Genomic DNA, 23,249 nt, shown 5'->3' on the forward strand with positions numbered 1-23,249 from the left:
CAGGTGAACAGGGTTATTACGCAGGCAGTGCGGGAAGTCATCATCTGCTTCTTATAAAAAGTATTGAAGGGCAGTCACTATGGCCTGTTGCATTTCCTGTCAACCCGTCAGCTCGCATGCCCACTTTGCAACTTCGTAACGTTTGTCAGCCAAAGCAGAAGTGACTTTTATCCACAATGGGCCCCAGACCTGCTACTGCACGGAGCAGCTAACCAAGCGTACATATTTGTTCCAGGTCTACAAACACATCAACGACAGTGTGAATGTGCCCCTCAAACAGCTGTTTGGGAAAATATTTGTAATGTTGGTCTTTTATTGACATATATGAGTTTCATATTACAAGCATTACTGAAAGCAGCTGCCCTACCATGAAATCATCATTTATTTCCCACCTTTGTGGGAAGTGTTTTTTTGGTAATTAGTTTAGTAATTAATTTCAATTTACTGTATGTGGGAAAAGTTGTCTTTAAGATTTTAAGTTGCATTTAAATGTTATCTTGTGTACTATACAAAGGAAATTATATTGGGAAAGTTATGTTCTACTAAATTTGTTTATTAAAGTCTCAATTAAATGCCCATTTGCACCAAGAATAACTATAACAATAACAGTAAAGATTTCAAATTTGTTCTAAAGGCCTGTGCACATAACTATAAAGGTAACTATAATGATAACTATTAACAATACATTGTTTTAACTGTATCATCTGCTGCCTTAAATGCTCAAGTACTGTAAAGACAGGTTGATTCTGATATGTCATCAGTGTTTTTATTGTTCATCAGCTGGAAAAAATAATTCTGAAAGTGGCTGCCTCTAATTTTGAATGGAAAGAGCACAGTCAAAACATTTCGGTTACGTATGGTAACCCTCGTTCCCTGAAGGAGGCAACGGAGACGCCACGTCGGTGACCGAAGAATATGGGATATCGCTTCGATAGACCAATCTACTTCGAGTGTAAACTAAACGAGCCAATGCACATTGGCATGCAGTTATTGCATCCAGCTGCCGCTGATCACTGCGTGAGTATAAGAAGGCAGCAGGTGCAATGCATTCCAGTTTTTCGCTGAGGAGCCGAGCCGGGGACCCGGCAGCTCAGCGGCGGTACAGCATCTGTGGCAACAGGACATGGCGTCTCCGTTCCCTTCTTTAGTGAACGAAGGTTACCATACATAACCGAGACGTTCCCTTTCACTCGGTCACTCTCGACGCCATGTCGGTGACCGACGAATATGGGATCCCTATCAAAGCGCCATGGGTGCTGCCCCTTCCAGTGCCCTGTGCAAGCCGCCTGCACCCCTATTAGGTGTAGGCCGGGGCTCAGAACAAGTAGCTCCACTGACCATTGTCAAAGCACTACCTCACTGGGTGAGATTGGATAACACTGGGAAAACGTACCTGGTTTGCTTGGAACCGGGACGCTGCGGAAGCCCCATCCTTCCGGAAGGAGTTCTCGGAGGCAAAAACACATATAGCATCCGTTTAGGAGTATACGGAGAAATTTGAGGTGATTAAAAACCCTCTTGGGAAGGCAGAAGTCTGCCGGGGAAACACGGGCTCTAAGGCTATACCGTGGACTATACACATACGAGTACCGCTTAGGTCTCAATATGGAACACACCCTTCCATGGTTCTCACGGATACATCATGAAGGCCTGGCGCCGGACGTTCCGCCGCATCCAGCTGCTTAGGGTGATGGAGGATCTCAACAGGGTCTACAGTACGGACACTCTGGAGCAGTTTAAGCAAGCCGACACTAACCGGGGCCTCTCAGTGCCACTACCCGTTTGAGGTGAGAACACAGAAGGATACCAGCTCTACACGAAGGCTATAGAACCTAGCGAATGTGTTAGGGGTCGCCCAGCCCGCAGCTATACAAATATCTGTCAGCGAGGCGCCACGAGCCAGCGCCCAGGAGGATGCAACACTTCTAGTTGAGTGAGCTCGCAACCTGAACAGGCAGGGCACATCCTGAGCCTGATAAGCCAGGGTTATGGCATCCACAATCCAGTGGGCCATCCTCTGCTTAGAGATGGCACTCCCCTTCTGCCGGCCTACGTAACAGACAAAGAGCTGGTCTGAGGTCCTGAAGCTTTGTGTCCTTTCTACGTAGCACCTTAATGCTCGGACGGGACAAACCAAAGCCAGGGCTGGGTCTGCCTCCTCCAGGGGCAGTGCTTGCAGGTTCACCACTTGGTCTTAGAAGCGTAGTGGGAACCTTGGGCACGTAGCCAGGCCGGGGCCTCAGGATTACCTGGGAGTCAGCCGGCCCGAACTCTAGGCACGAATCGTCAACCGAAAATGCATGCAGGTCCCCTACCCTCTTGATGGAGGCCAGTGCAAGCAGGAACAGAGTTTTCAATGAAAGAAACTTTAGCTCAACTGAATGCAAAGGCTCGAATGGGCCCTGCTGTAGTGATTTAAGCACCAGAGACAGGTCCCAAGAGGGTTTACAGTGGGGCCGGTATGGATTTAACTTCCTGGCCCCTCTAAGGAACCTGACGATGAGGTCATGCTTACCCAAAGACTTCCCATTCACGGGGTCATGGTACGCAGCAATAGCAGCAACCTGGACATTGAGGGTGGAGGGAGACAGCCTTCGCTCCAGCCCTTGCTGCAGAAAGGACAGCATGACTGCAATCGGACATCTTCGGGGGTCTTCTCGGCGAGAAGAACACCACTCGACGAACAGGTTCCAAAGGAGGAGGTGGCGGGCCAGTTGCGACATGCGACGAAAACGCAGACCACCTTGTCGGTTGATGTACGCAACAGTCACAGTGTCGTCCATTCGGACCAGCACATGCTTGCCTCATAAGAGACCTTTGAGACGGTTCAAGGCAAGGTGCGCTGCTAACAACTCTAGGCAATTGATGTGCCACTGCAGCTGCGAGCCCGTCCAAACCCCTGAGACTGCATGCCCGTTGTACGTGGCCCACCAGCCGGTGGTGGAGGCATCCGTGTAAACCACAGAATGCCTGGAGATCTGCTCTAGGAGCACCCCTGCCCAGAGAAATGCAAGATCTGACCACGGAGTGAGGGTTTGGCGACAGGCCGGTGTAACTTGGACCCGCTTCCACGCCCACCTCGGGACTCGGCCATAAAGCCAGTGCTGGAGCAGTCTCATATGTAATAGGCCGAGCGGTGTAAGTGCCGCCGTAGCCGCCATATGCCCTAGGAGCCTCTGAAAGAGTTTCAGTGGGACCGCTGTCCTGCTCTTGAACGTATTCAAGCAGGCTAGCACCGACCACGCACGTTCCTCTGTGAGGCGTGCTGTCTGTTCGACCGAATCCAACTCCATATCGAGAAAAGAGATCCTCTGCCACGGCGAGAGTTTGCTCTTTTCCCAGCTGACCTGAAGGCCCAACAGGCTCAGGTGCTGGAGCACCACATCCCTGTGCTCGCACAACTGATCTCGAGACTGTGCTAGTATCAGCCAATCGTCTAAGTAGTTGAGAATGTGAACACCCTGCTCTCTGAGAGGAACAAGAGCTACCTCCGTGACTTTCATGAAGACACGGGGAGACCGGGACAGCCCGCAGGGCAGGACCTTGTACTGATATGCCAGTCCTTCGAATGCAAACCGCAGAAAAGCTCTGTGGCGCGGAAGGATGGACACATGAAAGTACACGTCCTTCAGGTCGATCACTGCAAACCAATCTTGGGGACGGACGCACCTCAAAATGCGTTTCTGTGTCAACATTTTGAACGGTAGCCGATGGAGGGCCCGATTCAAAACTCACAGATCCAAGATCGGTCGTAACCCACCGCCTTTCTTGGTTACAATGAAGTACGGGCTGTAAAACCCCGTCCTCATATCGGCTGGAGAGACCGGCTCTATCGCGTCCTTCGCCAGTAGAACTGCGATCTCTCCGAGATGGTCATATTCCCGCAGTGAGAACATGACTCATCCACGAAAGCCACCTCAGCGTGCTCGACGCCCAGACACGTGAGGCAGCGATCGTGACCATCACCTGTTGCCAGGTAACGACCGCACCCAGAAACACACGGGTGAAACGGCATCCTTATAAGGACGATCCGTTGTCTTTACAAAGATGCACCCGTGAGCTCTTTTAGAGAAATTTGCTCTTTAGGAAATGCTCTTTTAGTGCTGAGGTGCACAGGGGAATTGGCAGTTTGCAACATGACAGGGGTAGTGCAGCCTGAAGTGTGCAATCCACTCGACACAGGAACGACCGCTGCTGAAGCGCCGTCTCGCCAACACACGAAGCTTCCAAGAGCGTGCTGAACTCGTAGTTCACAGCAGACACAGTTGAGCAGAGCGATACTAACGCTCAGCTCCGAAGCGAAAAGCTGGAATGCATTGCACCTGCTGCCTTCTTATGCTCACGCAGTGATCAGCGGCAGCTGGATGCAATAATTGCATGCCAATGAGCATTGGCTCGTTTAGTTTACACTCGAAGTAGATTGGTCTATCGAAGCGATATCCCATATTTGTCGGTCACCGACGTGGCGTCGAGAGTGACCGACTGAAAGGGAACCTTTGTTTTTATGAAGTTGTTGTTGATGTCTTATTTGATTAGATTTTTCATTTAGAATTTAGTTTTGTTATTTGACATATTTCGTTTTCACAAAGAAATATGCAGCATTTTGTCGAAGCAATAATAAAATTGCACTGCAATTATGTTCACGGGGTGCTTAGAATAAACATAATACTATCATTGTCACGACACACACAATAGGAACACAGGAACTTAGGAGCACAGGGATGAGAAATACACAAACACAGTCTTTAATACGTGGAACACAAGGTACATCAAACCTGGAAACAGCAGAAAACACATCAACGCAACAACAAGTAGACCCTACAGCGATAAAACACAAAAGCACAGACTTATATACAATAGATAATTAATAAACACACACAATCATAATCAAACTAAATGAGAAAAGGAACATTACCAACTAAGGAAACACATGGAGGCACACGAGGACCAAAACACACACAAAACATGAACCAATGTCTGACAATCATCCATTGGTGTGGATTCTAATACAAATTAGTACTAATTATAGTTGTTATTATAGTTATTGTTCTTAATCTTCTTAATCTTAAACTTTCTTCCCTTTCTCCCAATATGATTTTCCCAATAAATTATTTTCATTATTAAATACACAGGTTCCCTGAGGAAAAAGGGGGTTTATATTAAGAATATAAATACAAATAGATTTTGGGACATTTCAATCTTGCTCATGTGTATACATGCACTGAGTGACAGAAATTAAATATTATTTATAAAGAAATAACACAGCAGATGGAGTTATTTTATGTTAGCTTGGAAGCTTGCTAAGTTTAGTAATGCTCTAAGGGATTTTTTAAGGAGTCAAAACCACATAAGTACAGATTTCTAAAAGTTTCCTGTCACAATGTATTTTAAGTTTGGCCTGTCGCTGCTGTGAATCTCCTTTATTTTCCTACAGAATTCTTCAGGGAGTGCATGCACTCATTATTAGCTAAGAAACAATGTTATTTTGTTTCTTGTTTCCGACTCATCTCTGTGTTGAAAGTCTGGCTTTTACTCTAGAGGTACAAAGAGAAAAACATTTGAGTTATAGTGTTGGAATGAGCGTGAAATGGTTAACTTTAAAGTTTACCACAAGGCAAAAGTTACAACCCGAATTCCGGAAAAGTTGGGACGTTTTTTAAATTTTAATAAAATGAAAACTAAAGGAATTTCAAATCACATGAGCCAATATTTTATTCACAATAGAACATAGATAACGTAGCAAATGTTTAAACTGAGAAATTTTACACTTTTATCCACTTAATTAGCTCATTTAAAATTGAATGCCTGCTACAGGTCTCAAAAAAGTTGGCACGGGGGCAACAAATGGCTAAAAAAGCAAGCAGTTTTGAAAAGATTCAGCTGGGAGAACATCTAGTGATTAATTAAGTTAATTGATATCAGGTCTGTAACATGATTAGCTATAAAAGCTGTCTTAGAGAAGCAGAGTCTCAGAAGTAAAGATGGGCAGAGGCTCTCCAATCTGTGAAAGACTGCGTAAAAAAATTGTGGAAAACTTTAAAAACAATGTTCCTCAACATCAAATTGCAAAGGCTTTGCAAATCTCATCATCTACAGTGCATAACATCATCAAAAGATTCAGAGAAACTGGAGAAATCTCTGTGCGTAAGGGACAAGGCCGGAGACCTTTATTGGATGCCCGTGGTCTTCGGGCTCTCAGACGACACTGCATCACTCGTCGGCATGATTGTGTCAATGACATTACTAAATGGGCCCAGGAATACTTTCAGAAACCACTGTCGGTAAACACAATCCGCCGTGCCATCAGCAGATGCCAACTAAAGCTCTATCATGCAAAAAAGAAGCCATATGTGAACATGGTCCAGAAGCGCCGTCGTGTCCTGTGGGCCAAGGCTCATTTAAAATGGACTATTTCAAAATGGAATAGTGTTTTATGGTCAGACGAGTCCAAATTTGACATTCTTGTTGGAAATCACGGACGCCGTGTCCTCCGGGCTAAAGAGGAGGGAGACCTTCCAGCATGTTATCAGCGTTCAGTTCAAAAACCAGCATCTCTGATGGTATGGGGGTGCATAAGTGCATACGGTATGGGCAGCTTGCATGTTTTGGAAGGCTCTGTGAATGCTGAAAGGTATATAAAGGTTTTAGAGCAACATATGCTTCCCTCCAAACAACGTCTATTTCAGGGAAGGCTTTGTTTATTTCAGCAGGACAATGCAAAACCACATACTGCAGCTATAACAACAGCATGGCTTCGTCGTAGAAGAGTCCGGGTGCTAACCTGGCCTGCCTGCAGTCCAGATCTTTCACCTATAGAGAACATTTGGCGCATCATTAAACGAAAAATACGTCAAAGACGACCACGAACTCTTCAGCAGCTGGAAATCTATAAAAGGCAAGAATGGGACCAAATTCCAACAGCAAAACTCCATCAACTCATAGCCTCAATGCCCAGACGTCTTTAAACTGTTTTGAAAAGAAAAGGAGATGCTACACCATGGTAAACATGCCCCGTCCCAACTATTTTGAGACCTGTAGCAGAAATCAAAATTGAAATGAGCTCATTTTGTGCATAAATTGTAAACTTTCTCAGTTTAAACATTTGCTATGTTATCTATGTTCTATTGTGAATAAAATATTGGCTCATGTGATTTGAAAGTCTTTTAGTTTTCATTTTATTCAAATTTAAAAAACGTCCCAACTTTTCCGGAATTCGGGTTGTACCTGCAGTGCTGTCTGGTTTTAGCATTCTGTGGTAGAAAGAGCAAATCACCCTGGTGAGCATATGAAATCTTTCCAAAACATACCCCAATTTTTGAATGGTTGTAAATATTTCATTATATATGATATTGCTTAACCCTTTATGTGGTACTGTATAGCCAAATATAAATCTGATGTAAGAGTACAGAACACATTTTTCTCTAATCATACAAAAATAATATCTGATATAATTATTCTCATTTCTTTTAATTGCAGTTCAATAAAAATCATTTTCCAATTTCCAATACTTAAGGTGTAGCCAAATTAAATCAAATACCAACTCATGAAAGGGATCAGATTATTAAATTCTGAATTTGGTCCACATTATCAATATTAAATTTTGTACTGGTTTGCTACAGTCTTGACCCTGTTCTCAAGTCCGTATTAGTAGTTTGTCATCTTTCTACACCCCTCTCTGACGTCTTAGTGGGAATTATAGCTGTTCAACTTGAAGGCTTTGAGCTGATAATGGAGAAAGGAAGCCACTGTCTGAAGGGGCAATGTGACTTTGTTTGGATTCTCTGGGTAATTTGCAGCATCCATGCTTCGAGATGTAAAGTCAGAATACTAAATGTTAATCCTCTACCAAGCTGAACACAGTGTGTGTCTAATAAGGAGACTTTACGAAAGTTCATCCGTCAGTTGCCTTTTCTTTGAATACAGTGGGTTTGATTTAAACCTTCCGCCATTCATTTCCATGGACATCTCTGTTTCAGCAGAGTGCGCTGACAATAGCGGCATGGTGGATGTTTGATGGTGAATGAATGGGACAACAATGGAGGATGAATTCCTGATGGACAAGAGAAAGAATGAACAACACATTTGAAATAATCCATCAATGCAGTACAGTCAAACAGCATGAAATAAAATCACCGTCATCAAAACAGTGTGGCTATGTGAGGTTTCATAAGCAGCTGTTCTTGCTAAATAAGCAGCAGAATGAAATGGAGCATTTGAGTTGCCTATTTGAGTTTGTGAATGTGTACAAAGGCACACAGTGGTGAAGAGAGTGCAGAAAGTGCATGTACCACTATGAAACTCCCTGTTCTCTTTTTAGAGAATGCATATGTCAAAAAAGCAGTTGTAACATCTATATGAATGGACATCTGCCACTTCATAGATGCAGGAAATTCTATACAGTATTCCATTCAGGAAAGAGTGCAGCAGAACGTGTAATTATAGCACATGCTTGGGATTTTTTTCTTTGGCTCTAATGCATAGGTCGCCAAACCAAGGTGGGCTAGAGAGAGTAATATGAAATGTATTTATTTAGTTATTTAGTTATTAGTATATTTCAGAATTGTTGAAGTCCCTCACATCTTAAAGAGCTGTATGGGAGATACAGTATATATTAGGGTTGGGTGAAACAATATCATAAGATTTATGTCAATAACAGTGATAAGCTTTGGACATTTTCACTTGATATGGATTAATCTAGCTGATCACACAGCAAAAATAAACAAGACAACAGCCAGTCCATGTCACTATTAAAGTGTGCATGTTCTGCGTCCCGTGTGTGAATGCGTGGTGTGGCTTTGTCTGATAAACATACTCAAACACACATGAAGCTCAAGGTGTCTGCAGTCTCAATATATAAGGACTTCATCTCCAAACCTATCATCAAATACACACTGAAACTCAAAGATCCTCAAAAATATTTTTGGCTGCTTAAAATGAAGAAATTATGACGAAATATATTACTATTGTATACTAACATGTCTGTCTCAAAGCAATAATATATATTTTTTTAAGGAATATCATACAACCAAGAAATATTTTCAACAATGTTTTAACTTATACAGTTCTGTTTTGCTGTATCTTATTTGACAAAATAATAATAAAATAATGCAGTGTTTTGTTGTATATTGATTGTTATATTTTCAAACAATATTTTTTTATTTTATTTGAAAGAGGATCATGTGGCATTAAAGACTGGAATAATGGTTGCTGAAAATGAAGCTTTCATAACAGATTTTAAAAACAAAATATAGAAATATATTAAAATATAAATAATTGTAATAATCAAAATATAGAAATATATTACAATAGAAATAATTGTAATAATTCTTCAGACTTTTAATGGTTTTAACTGTATGTTTGATCAAATAAACAGCCTTCATGAGCAGGATAATCAATAAACTTAAATACACACACACACACACACACACACACACACACACACACACACACACACACACACACACACACAATATAATATAAAAGAATCTATGTGATACTCACAATCGGCCTGAGCACATATGAGACATGAAGTGCTGCTGTTGAAGAACGTAAGCAGTCCAGCTACAGCCATGCTGATATCTGTATTAGTTGGCCTGAGGTCCAGTGTGGTAAAGCGAGGAAACTGTACTTTCAGTATGTCCTCCGGGGCCACTTTCACGTATGGCACCTGCACGGGGACACAGAACAGGACAGAGAAATTGAGCCCTGCAGGACCCCTATTGTTAGGCTGTTCCACAGGTAAATTGAATGAAAGAATGTTGCAGGAGAGCGTTTTGTTTACTGCACTGTGATGCGAGTCTCAAGAGTGTCTGTGCAACAGAATCACTGCATTATCATCAGACTAATTAGATTTTTTCTAGATCTAAACCTAATAAAACTAATTTGAATAATATCAAAAGGTCTGCTCTGAAGGCATGTAAGTTAACTATGAAAACTCAAAACTTTTTGAAATAAAAATATTTTTCTGAACCTCAGTCACGATTGAGGCAGAATTTCTCCGTGTTAAGGATATTCAGACAGAGGTCATGTGCAGTGACCTTTGACATCTTAGAATAATCTTTGAACAGAAATAGCACACAACGCAAAACGTCTTGCTATCCATGGAGACCTCAGCATTGGCTGCTTTCTAATTTGACATTTGCTGATGTGTGGGTTTGTCGGGCTCGGGGAAGTGGGGTGCTGGGGTCAGTGGGGCTTGAAGGGGATCCTAGAGGATGCAGACGTGCTGTGTAAAGGGCCTCTTCATCACTGCAGATTGCCTGTCTGCGGCAGGCCTTCTGACCATGCATCGTACTTGCACGGTCCTGTATCCCCAATTGGTTTTCCATCGCTTTCCATCAGGGCATAATGGAGTCCCCGCCAGTGTGGATGGATGGGGCCCGTGGACTCTATGACACTCGGGGGACAACTGGGATTCTTAGAGATAGGGGGTTTTGAGAGAGGGCGGTAATTGGCTTGTTGCAGTGGAGAGACATGTACAAGCCTCCAACCTTCCTAGAACTGTTCTATTTCTCAGAGATGATGATTTTCTCTATTCGCCACCCCGGCTTCTAGATAATTTCCCATCTGTCCAAAGGCTCTGTGCTAAATTGTAAATAGCTGCTACAGTTGGACTTCCTCCTGTGTGCATAAGCTCTTGTTTTTCAGAGGTAATTCAACAAAGTGACATACAGCTCAGCAAGGAAAGACAACATTTATATGAGCAAGAAAAGGCACCTTTGAATATTTCTAGATTTTCCACCATTAAATTTGAATCCTTGAACTAATTAATGGTTCAGATTGGGATTTAACTCCTTCCACAAAAAAGTATTGTAAGAATATAGAATATAAAAGGAGAAATCCGGAAGACCATGCAGGTAGCTTGAGTTGAATCTGAGAACTGAATCAGTCTGATGAATAAATCATTCAGATTGGTGTTTTGAATTAGGTCAATAGTTTCATTGAAGATTTGATTGAAAATATTTGCTTGATTGTCCACAAATTGGATATCAATACATCGATACATATCTCGGGAACTCAAACTATTAAACCAAAACTTCAAAAAGTTCATAAAGAGATTGTAAATCCATATAAATCAAGTGGTTTAAAGCAAGCTATCTGAAAAGACATGATTGCTTTATAAGATTAACAGATTTTATTTAGGCTTTTAATCACATATAAACATTGATATAAACAAAATACATGTACATACAGCACATCAAATATGGCAAAAGGAAACTCAAACATGCTTTCTTGAGGTGTCAAAGTTTCATTAAATATATCTTGATTTGTGTTCTGAATGAATGAAAGCCTAATGGGTTTGCATCCTTTTAAAATGGAAAGCCATAATCCCTGTTCATTTTAACTGTATAGAAGAAGTTAAACCCCAATCTAAAAAAAAAACACCTTTTGTTTTCCATTAAAAGTCATACAGTTTTAGAACACCATGAGGGTGAGTAAATAATGATAGTGTTTTCGTTTTTGCATGAACTATCCCTTAAAAACTCACATTCGAACAGATGACAGAATCTAATGTCTCATTGCGTGCTCAAATATACATAGTAAATATCCATGGTGTATGCATAGGAAATGGAGCATAACTTACATAACTTAAAGGGGCATGGAAGTCATTTTTCTTGTGGTTACAGCACACTGCATATGCATCAGCATCATTTCCAGGGTGTAAATAGAAATTCTTTGCCCTGGTAGAGCCAATCTAGGCTACAAATATAGGAATTGTGGACCAGAGGGAGAGTTGTATATGAGGGTAATATCTGTCTGTCTATGTGCTGTCTGCTCCTGTGGGCTGACAGAGTGACTGTCAGGCCTACAGATGCACTGCTGACAGGCTTTTAATGAGGAGCCCGGTGCAGGCCAAAAGCAGCTCACTGAAGACAGGCAAACAGCCACGCAACACTGCAGTATAAGTACATGTGCCAAACATTTCATTTTAACCAGTGGGAACATGCTGACCTGGTAAAAATGAATATTGAGGCACATAACAGATACTGCATTTTGGACATTTGTATTGTAGAACAGTACAACTGGATGGTTTTGTAATACACATCTTGTGAATTAAAATGTAACTGTTTCGAGTATTCAGTTTATTGAATTATTATGCTTGTACACGCTTTTTGAGCAAATTGAGATCTTTGTTAATCGTTATCTGAGTGTGCATTGCCAAAATGTTTTATTTAAAGTACACAATCATTTTTGCAAAGTCATCTTAATAGGATTTTAAACTACAATAGGAAAAGGACACTGTGAAACTGCCAGACTAAAATATGCAACTCCGAATTACAAAGGCTGTTGTGACATCATGAACATTACTTAAAATGTCCCTTGGCTTATTTAAATAATCAATGTAAACCTCATAGGGAAATGCATGTCTTTCACAAAGCGCCATTTGTGAAGTCATTTGGCACAAGTACTGTATTCTCACTTAACCATGAAATTGTGCAGATTGTTGTGATGCTGTGTTGAAAGAAACTCTACAGTGTGCATCATTTAAAATTTGCACCCTGACCTTTTTTTTTTTTACCATTTAGTATTAAAGTTAGACCTGGTTTTACTGTACATGGTCATCCTGCATTCTACCTGTATCTCTGAACAAAAACACATCCATAATGGTGGACGGTCTCAGGAGGGAACTCTGGGGGACTTCATCCCATATGGCGAGTTAAAGTATAATGAGATTTTACATCTGTTCCCTTATGTGCCAGAGGAACAAAATCATGTTTAATAAAAGATCACAGAACTTTTACCAGGGCCACAGTGTCAACTGATACACCTGGACATACTGTTGTACTGTAAAGTTGGCCATATTTGTCCATTGTCACGCTCAAGAACAGCAGCGAGTGTCAAACCATACTCGGTTGCCTCACAGGGTGATGTGGGCAAATGCAGGCAAAAAGCGATGCCATAACTCAAAGACATGGAGATCAGCCATATGGGGATGGCAGAGTGGCTGAAGGGTATTGTGAATGATTGTGACCTCGCACACCTCTCTAATGTGGTGCAATGAACCATAGGAAGTCAGCTGCTTGGGGAAAAACACACTTAAGCACTAAGTGAAGTAATCATGTTTTAGAGGCTGTGTGAGCGCTGAGAGTCCCTGGTGGAGGAAGCAAAAAGAAGAAAAGGCCACCAAGGCCTTGAGAGAAAGCTGAGCATTGACCACAATCTCATTGATCAGCCTGCTCAGAAAAAAAAAAATTTCTATGATCATCATTTCGCAAGCATCACTGCTGGTTCTAAAATAACATTTTAGACTGCACTGTGACTACCAGCAGCCATTGTGGACAAATGTGTAGAACTCCATGTAAAATAACAAATCAATCCATTGATATTCAAGGTCAAAATCACAAATGTGAGTGAGACTCCCAAAAAAGAAGAATTCATAATTAGAAATTAAATAGCAATTTGACTTCTAAAGTCACAATTATCACAAAATGTTGCTACTGTGCTAAAGAAAGTGCTAATTATGGGGGGGGGGGGGGTCACAATTGAGATATAAAGAAACAATAATGCAACTGAGAAATAAAAAGTCACAAGTGGGGTATAACAATTATGAAAAAATTAAACAGGGAGATAAAGGCACTGTTGTGAGATATAAAGTCGCAATTATAAGAGTTGAAAACGAAACTATTATCAGAAATTCACAATTGTGAGATATAAAGTTGCAATTGTGAGAAAAAAAAGTAAAAAATTTAATATCAAAGACAATTATGAGAAAGTGGAAGTATGAGAAAAGCTGCAATACAAGGATTGCAAATGAAATACATTTGAAATTTAGAGATTTAAAATCACATGTTAAATTTAAAGTCGCAATTCATGCATGAAAAAGAATCACAATTTCACTGAAAAAGTGCAATGCTGAAATACGTAATTCACAATTGTGAGATTCTAGTAACAATTACCTTTTTACTTTTTTAATCTGAAGCAGAATTAAAGCAGAATGTCCAGAATTAAGAGCACATTGTGAACACTTAAATATTTAGCAGGGAAATGTGCTGTAATAACACACAACAAAATGCATGACTCATTAGGAGTGCACTCATGCCTGCCCAGGGATTTGTTTGCAGAGTTGATGATGCCCATGAATAATTCCACTCTGCGGTGCCGATGGGCTCAGCTGGGGCTTAAAAACCTGATCCATTCACACCTCCACAAAAAGACAGCACTGCACCATTGATGACCACAGAACAAAGAGACAATGGAAAACTGGTCCTTCCTGTCTTTTGCCCATCCATCATATTAGAAACAAGAGGATGAACTGAATTTGAAAGGGCTTCCATAAGCCAGAAGGGGACTTGAGTGGCATAATGCCACTACGTACATCCATTTAGTGAAGAATAAAGAGAACTCATTCTCGTTGGTGTAAATTCAGTTGTGTGGGTGTCCCTCAGCGAGACAGATCAATTGCACAGCAAAAGAGAGGTGAGCAGAGGTGCCGCCGACAGCTGTGCTGTTCTAATTATCATCAGACGAATTAGGACACAGCACCTGTGTTTTGTTTACATGACGAAAGCAGAATGGTACGGGCATACCATGACACAATCATCCATTTTCACAAGACCTTCTCAACTGAAAATGTCATGTCCTCCCCCTTCGTGACATTACCAGAAGGACTTTTTAACCTTTTCCACCGACATGTGGCTTGTGTCAATCTGGAACCTTCTTGTGAGATTCTACAGCTGGTTATAAGATGGGGGCTTTATAAGGTCCCCACTGAGTAAAGAAGAGCAACTCAAAAGAAGACAAAATCTCCTGATCATCTGATCTCTTCTGGAAGCTGATTCAAACTGCAGCATTATAGTTAAAAGTGGACTCCCCTTGTTTTGTGTGAACCCTTGGTATTTATAACTGACTTGATCCTAATGATCTGAGTGGTCTTTTAGGTTTATATTCAGTGAGCATATCTGCAATGTATTTATGCCACTGAGTGATTTTTAAACAAGTAAAATTACATTAAAAGCAATCCTAAATGGAATCCAGTTTAAAGACCTGAGGACTGGTGTAATATACTCAGATTTTCTGGTTCTTGTCAGAATTCTGGCAGCAGTGTTCTGGATGAGCTGCAGCAGTCTAATGGGAAGGCCGGTGAGGAGACCATTACAATAGTCCACCCTGCTGGTGATAAAGACATGAACAAGTTTCTCTAAGTCTTGACTGGAAACAAAACATCTAATTCTTGCAAGGTTTTTGAGATGATAGTATGCTGATTGAGTTACTGCTTTGACATGACTACTCAAACTAAGGTCTGTCTTCCAGAATCACACCAAGATTCTTAACTTGATTTTTAGTTGTTTGACCCCTAGAGTCAAGGTTATTCATTCACCTTGAGAACTTTATCTTTGTTACCAAATGCAATTACTTTTCTCCTTGTTTAACTTAAGAAAGTTCTGGAAGAAAGATCTAATTTCATCAATGCATTGGCAGAGGGAGTCAATGGGGCTTTAGTCATTTGAAGATTAGACTAGGTAAATTTGGATGTCATCTGCAAAAATGTGATAGGTATTTTGGTTCTTATTATTTGACTTAGTGGGAGCATATAAAGGCTAAACAGGAGTGGTACAAGAATTGAGCCTTGTGGGACTCTGCATGTCATAGAAATCCACTTAGACTTATGCGCTCCTACTCACATTATAACCTCTCCCTTCTAAGTATGACCTGAACCATTTGATTATCAACCAAGAAAGCACGAACCAGTTTTCTAGTCTCTTTAGAAGTATTTTATGATATACAGTGTCAAACATAGCACTAAGATCTAGTAGTACCAGGACTGATATATTTCCAGAATCAGAATTAAACTGAATTTCATTTATTATCTCAGTGAGTGCTGCCTCTTTGCTGTAATGCAGTCGGAAACCAGACTGAAAATTGTTCAGGTATCCATTTGAGTTTAATTTGTTGTTCAGATGATTAAAAACTACCTTTTCAATAATCTTGCCTATATTACCTTTTCAATAAACTTGCCTATAAAATTAAGATTTGATGTTGGTCTATAGTTGCTCATTATGATGCTATCAAGACTGATATTTTCATAGAAGGGGCTTAACAACTGCAGCTTTCAGGGATTTTGGAAATGTCCCAGAAAGAAGTTCTGCTTGTAAACAGTTAAGCACACTTTTGAAAAAAGATGTGAGAAATGTGTCAAGGTAACATGTTGACGATTTAAGGTGCTTTATTATTTCTTCCAAAACTTTGCTATCAATTGCTTCAAAAACAGACATAGTAACTTCTTTTTGAAATTGTGGTCGAATCTGTCTAACCTCTGCAAAACTTGAGGATGTGCTAATTGCCTTTCTGATATTATTTATCTTCTCAGAAAAGAAGGAAGCAAACTCATTGCATTTGTTGTCAGAGAGCATTTAATTGAGAATCTGACTCGAGGGGTTGTCAATCTCTCAACAGTAGCAAAAAGAGTGTGAGTGTTGTTTAAGTTACTGTTTATAAGGTTTGAGAAGAAGGTCTGTCGAGCTATGGCAAGTTTCACATTGAAAGCATGAAGGCTGTCTTTATAGATGCTATAGTTTCAAGTTTCGTCTTCTGCCACATCCACTCAGCTTTTCTGCATTGTCTTTTCATACTCTGTACTGCTGTAGATTTTTTCAAGGTGATTTTTGTCTGCCAGTCTTCTTATTGGCTTTTACAGGAGCAATATCATCAATAACATTCATAACTTTTGACTTAAAGGAATCGGGGAGAAGATCAACAGAGTCTGCAGAAATGCTTGGTGCTAGTGCTTTTGTTAATGCATCTCTTTCTGAGAGGCAGACATAGATTCAGTGGTAATAGATATCAGTATATCAAAGAAAATACAGAACTGATCAGATCTACTGATTAGCACCTTTCAGCACAATACCTAGGTTTTCGAAGGACAAGTACTGATCAAATGACACTTGCTTGCATTGATAGACATCTTTAAATAGAGCAGCTAGACTTCCACCTCTCCTAACAGTCCTGCAGACACTTATCAAATTAAAGATAGGAGGGGCTGTTTCATTGAGGACTGCTTCACAACAGCTGTTTTCTAGCCATGTTTTGTTTAGAAACATAAAATCCAGATTGTTTGTGGTTATTAAGTCATTTAGCAGAAAATATTAATTTGTTAGTTAGCAAATGTTTAAAAATGCTAACTTGATGGCATTTACTTTGTGTCTCAGCAATCTTAGGTTTTTATGAAAGTGAAAAAGTGAAAGTGAAATTGACGTGACATTCAGCCAAGTATGGTGATCCATACTCAGAATTTGTGCTCTGCATTTAACCCATCCGAAGTGCACACACACAGAGCAGTGAACACACACACACACTGTGAGCACACACCCGGAGCAGTGGGCAGCCATTTTATGCTGCGGCACCCGGGGAGCAGTTGGGGGTTCGATGCCTTGCTCAAGGGCACCTAAGTCGTGGTATTGAAGGTGGAGAGAGAACTGTACATGCCACCCACCCCACCCATGCCACCCACCCACAATTCCTTCCGGCCCGGGACTCGAACTCACAACCTTTCGATTGGGAGTCCGACTCTCTAACCATTAGGCCACGACTTCCCTATGAACTAATGCATCTAATATGTGGCTTATTTATGCACAATAAGCCACATATTAGATGCATTAGTTCATGGCTTGAGAAGGCCTTAGACTTTCTATCACCTGATCAAACAGAAATAGAGAAAGCTACAGTCACACTGGGTTCCCGCTTGTTCTGTAAACATTTGTGAATGTTGCTGCTATCATAGCGGGGACCCAACACATATCACTGAGATCTGTTTTCAACAATGTTACACAGTAAAAATATCCAATGTAAACAGTAAAATATCCACAGTAAAAATATCCAATGCAATGTCTTTTTTACAAATTGTGACGAGCGCTCCCAGAGGAATCAGCGTTGCCCTGGCAACCAACAGAAAGCACCTGCACGTCCTCGTCACCGGCTGATCGGTCACAGCTGCTCCCCGTCAGCCTACACGCTCTTAAACAGCACATGCTGCACTCAAACGACGGTCTCGAACCGAATGCAATGCTGGTCTAATTCCTGTCTCATTTCTTCGCAGAAAGCAGCGAGTGACCGACCGCCCACCCACTTTGGAGCACGTCAGGACACCCACTTTCACCTTAACTGGCACCGAAGAGCACAGAGAGCACACGGGAAGCACCGGCCTCCAGAAAGCGGAGCAGCACGTTTCACCAGGCACCCTACACTGTTCAATAAATCCACCCTTCGGGGCATTTGATTTCACGCACCTCTTGTCGAGTGATTCTTCACCCCGTGACAGTGGTGGAGAATGCGGGCAGTACAGTGAAGAATTACCGACAAAATCACTGCCCCAATTTTTTTCCCTCTTTCCCTGTTTGTGTCACCAGCACCATGGAAGGTGGCGCGCGCGTCCCCGCGATGGAGGACGTCTTACAACGCCTCGCTGAAGCGAGCATCCGCCAGCAGCAAATAGCGGAACACCTCGCCACTCGCCTGGGCAGGACGGAGGATGAACTCGCCGCCGTCCGGGCCGCCGCAGCCCAGTGCGTTCCGCTACCTGAGCCTCGGGCACAAGCCACCCGCCTGTTACCCAAGATGACAGCCGATGACGATGTGGAGGCCTTCCTTCAGGTCTTCGAAAACATCGCCCACCGTGAGGGATGGCCCGAGGACGAATGGGCACGTGCGCTGGCACCCCTCCTGACCGGTGAAGCACAGAGGGCTTACTTCTCGCTCCCCTTGACGACCGCCGACGATTATGCCGAAGTTAAGCGAGAGATCCTCACAAGGCTGGGCCTCTCCCCTGTGTGTGCCGCCCAGCAGTTCCACGAATGGGAGTACAAGCCCCAGGTGCCAGCCCGTGCCCAGGCGGCCGAACTCAGCCGCATCGCCCAGCACTGGTTGCTGGAGGGAGACCCCACCCCAACACAGGTAGCGGAACGAGTAGTAGTCGATCGCCTCCTGCGCGCACTACCTCGCGCCCACCGACAGGCCGTCGGCATGAGGAACCCAAGTAACGTCCGGGAACTAGTGGAGGCGATCGAGCTGGCGGATGCTGTCCATCACAGCGGGGCAGGGGACCGGCTGCCGCCATTCCCCCGGAGGGTGGTCCAGGAGCGACGCCCGCTCGAAGGCATCACGCGACCAGTCAGCAGGCCGACGGTTCCCCCGCCGCGAGATGAGCCCATGCCCAGCGCACATCCACCGTCGCCTCCGCGAGCCTGGCTGGCAGGCTGCATCGTCCACCAGCGAGTACCGGCAGGAGCCCCCGAAGCAGAGGTGAAGGTGGATGGAAGGAGGTTCCGGGCCCAGTCGCGGTTGTGCGCCCCTCGAAGCGGCCGGAGAAACTTCCTGCCGATTACCTGTGTGCACGGAGACACTCGCCAAGTACCGGCCTGTGAGATGGTCATTTCGTCCCCCCAAGGCACCTGGCCGGTGGAGGTGGGCCTGGTAAACGACCTGCTGGTGGCCGTACTGCTTGGAAGGGACTGGCCCGGCTTCGACAAACTGCTTACCGCCTCTACTCAGCCTGCCAGCCCCAAGGGGAACCGTCGAAGACCGAGGCGGCCGCTTGGACCCCGCTGCCGGCCGGCCCTGCTCGTCTCCGACAGTGGGAGAGAAGGTGAGGCCCCCCCCAATCTACTAATATTTTCTATGATGTGTACCAACAGGCCGCTGGAGGGGACTCTTTCGCCAAGGAACAGCGGGAGGACGACCGACTCAAGCACTGTTGGAGTCAGGTGCGAGTCGTAGATGGAGAGGACTTCCTCCCCCGGCCCCACCCTCTCCCACATTTTGTTGTAGAGAATGGCCTGCTGTATTGTATTGTGTCGCCCAGCGGAGGGGGGAGGAGAAAAAACTACTAGTCGTGCCTCGAGCCAAGACCGAGACCATCCTAAAACTGGCACATTCCCACCCCATGGCAGGACACCTCGCAGCAGCCAACACCACTCAGCGCATCTGCGACCGCTTCCACTGGCCGGGCCTGGAGGCCGAAGTAAAGCGGTTCTGCCAAGCCTGCCCTACCTGTCACGTCGCCCAGGACTCCTCCCCCCAGCCCGCTCATTCCACTGCCAATCATCAAGGTGCCCTTTGAGCGGATTGGAATGGACATAGTGGGGCCATTGCCAAAGTCTGCCCGAGGGCATGAGCACATCCTGGTCATCGTCGACTATGCCACCCGGTACCCAGAAGCAGTCCCCCTGCAGAAAGCCACCGCGAAGTCCATCGCCCAGGAGCTGTTTCTGCTGGCCAGCTGAGTCGGCCTCCCCTCGGAGATCCTGACTGACCAGGGAACCCCCTTCATGTCCCAGCTAATGACGGACCTCTGCCGGCTGCTGCGGGTGAAGCAGTTGAGGACCACCGTCTATCATCCCCAGACTGATGGGCTCGTAGAGAGATTTAACCAAACCCTGGACCAAGTCATCCGGCCGCAAGACAAGAAAGTCGAAGCCATCCACGCCGCCCCAAGACCCCGGACAAAGACGAGCCTTCTTGGGGTTGGCGGGTTATTACCGATGTTTTATCCACAACTTCTCCTCTTTAGCCGCCCCCCTAACAGACCTGACCAGGAAGGGGCAGCCGGAGAAAATATGAAAATAAAATAAAATATATAAATAAATTACATCAGCAGGAAGCTGTCCCCTGCCGAGAGGAAGTACGCCACCGTGGAGAGGGAAGCCCTGGCCATCAGGTGGGCAGTCCTGGAGCTCCGGTACTACCTCCTGGGCCGCAAGTTCATCCTGGTAACCGATCACGCGCCCCTACAGTGGATGGCCCGCGCCAAGGACACCAACGCCAGGGTGACTCGCTGGTTCCTAGCGCTCCAGGACTTCCACTTTGAAGTTCGCCATCGTGCCGGGGCCGCCAACGCGAACGCCGATGGCCTCTCCCGGATCTGGACAGCTTACGCAGGTCTGTCAGGGGTCATTCCCCACCCTCCCCTAACTTCACCCCTACTCTCTACATGTCTTCACAGGACCAGAACGACGCTTTGGGGTTGTGACGAGCGCTCCCAGAGGAATCAGCGCCGCCCTGGCAACCAACAGAAAGCACCTGCACGTCCTCGTCACCGGCTGATCGGTCACAGCTGCTCCCCGTCAGCCTACACGCTCTTAAACAGCACACGCTGCACTCAAACGACGGTCTCGAACCGAATGCAACGCTGGTCTAATTCCTGTCTCATTTCTTCGCAGAAAGCAGCGAATGACCGACAGCCCACCCACTTTGGAGCACGTCAGGACATCCACTTTCACCTTAACTGGCACCGAAGAGCACAGAGAGCACACGGGAAGCACCGGCCACCAGAAAGCGGAGCAGCACGTTTCACCAGGCACCCTACACTATTCTATAAATCCACCCTCCGGGGCATTTGATTTCACGCACCTCTTGTCGAGTGATTCGAGTGAGACAAAATATATACAGTACAATGTCTAAATGTCATTGCATTGCATAAAATAAAAAACCAAGTGGTGATAAAATTAGGCAAGACTTTTTCTAACTATCAGTTTTAGTTTTTGATATACAGGTATTAAGGTCAAGGTATACATTAGTTAAAAATAACTATGAACTATTATTATTTATTTTTTACAGCATTTATTAACCCTTGTTAATGTTAGTTAATAAAATTACATTAGTAAATGTAGAAATTAATTAATGGGATAGTTCATCCCTAAGTGAAAAGTGCCATCATTAACTTGCTCTCCACTTGTTTCAAGTTTATTTCTTCTGTTGAAGACACACTCACACACTCACACACACACACACACACACACACACACACACACACACACACACACACACACACACACACACACACACACACACACACACACTCCATATCGTATTTTTTTTTTCCATATTTTCCATACTATGGACATCAATGGACATCAATTCTCTAAAATATCTCCTTTTGTTTTCAAAAGTGAGTAAATTAATTGTAAGTTTTGGATGATCTATATCATACCCTTTATGATTAATAAATGCTGTAGAAATATTGTTCATTTGTAGTTCATGTTTATTAGTGTAGTTAACTAATGTTAACAAATAAAACCTTATTGTAAAGTGTTACCAAGTCATTTTTAGAGAATGCATGAAGACAGTTCCTTTCAATTACACACAAGCTTTGCTCTGATTCACAAGGTCCCTGTGCAGTGTGCACTGCTCCCTATATGCTAAGCAGGGAATCTCAATAGAAGAAAATCACACAAATTAGGGATTTCAAGAATTATGACATACACTAATATGTGAATTGTATGTAAATGCATGTGAAATGTATAAATATAACATAAATGACCATATTTTCACAAATATACTTGTGCTTTCATATTGTTGCATACTTAACTAGCCTTTCTAAAAACCTCTAAATGATGCCATACTTTTTTCTTTTTTTTTTTTACATGAAAATAAACATTATTTGGTTATATTAAAAGTCTACTTAACTGTTATGTGACCCATGGGCTTGATAAATATGTTGTAACAATCACATCTTATGCATTTTATGCCCATAAACATCTGTGTAGGAACCACATGTGGCAGGGGAGGCGTGGTTCAGCGAGCTCTGTGACGGGAGAGAGAGTGAAGAGACGAGCGGTGGTAAGTGGGTCAAGTGAAAAACGAGTAACACCTGGTTCTCATTGCACTGATTGGCATGGGGAAGCGGTATTTAAACCAGCCGTGAACCAGCGAGGGCAGAGAGAACTGAGGACTCATGGGGACTTAAGCAAGCGAGCGAGAAACAAGACTGTGAATTGCCCAGCAGTGTTTTGAATTAAACGTATGCGCAGGTGGCGCGACTTTGTTTTATTTTTGTTGACTAATAAATTCTCACGAGCCTCAGAAACGCCGACCCTGGTCTCCTTCCTTCTCCTACAAAAGAACATTATCACACCACACTTGACATTAATTCAACTAAATAAAAATGTAGGGGGCTTAAATAGTTTTCACCACATTCATTTTAGCCATAATTCAAGTGCTCAGGTTGTGCACAATGACTGGAAAGTAAATGTCCCTCTCTACTTCCTGTGAAGTAATAATATTAATGTATATATGGTGCCACTTTGTTTCAATTTATTTATCAGTTTTATTTTGTTTTAGGCTACGTTCACACTGCAGGCTGAAACGACCCAATTCCGATTTTTTTGCCCCTATGCGACCTGTATTTGATCTTTTCATTACAGTCTGAACGACACAGATCCAATCTTTTCAAATGTGACCCAGGCCACTTGGGTATGTGGTCCTGAATCCAATACGTATCCGATCTTTTGAAATGCGACCTCCGTCTGAACAGCCAG

At 43.4% G+C, this 23,249-nt stretch overlaps 1 protein-coding gene across 1 annotated transcript in view; it reads right to left on the reverse strand.

Annotated features, from left to right (window-relative positions):
- Nucleotides 1–23,249, reverse strand: part of LOC132122760 (glutamate receptor ionotropic, kainate 4-like) — a 351,304-nt gene that overhangs the window by 106,050 nt on the left and 222,005 nt on the right. Inside the window, exon 6 of the mRNA XM_059533136.1 lies at nt 9,502–9,667. Coding sequence (XP_059389119.1) covers nt 9,502–9,667 — 166 coding nt within the window. The remainder of the gene's footprint in view (nt 1–9,501; nt 9,668–23,249) is intronic.

The sequence above is a fragment of the Carassius carassius genome, chromosome 41 (genome assembly GCF_963082965.1).
Source record: "Carassius carassius chromosome 41, fCarCar2.1, whole genome shotgun sequence".
In the NCBI taxonomy this organism is placed as follows: domain Eukaryota; kingdom Metazoa; phylum Chordata; class Actinopteri; order Cypriniformes; family Cyprinidae; genus Carassius; species Carassius carassius.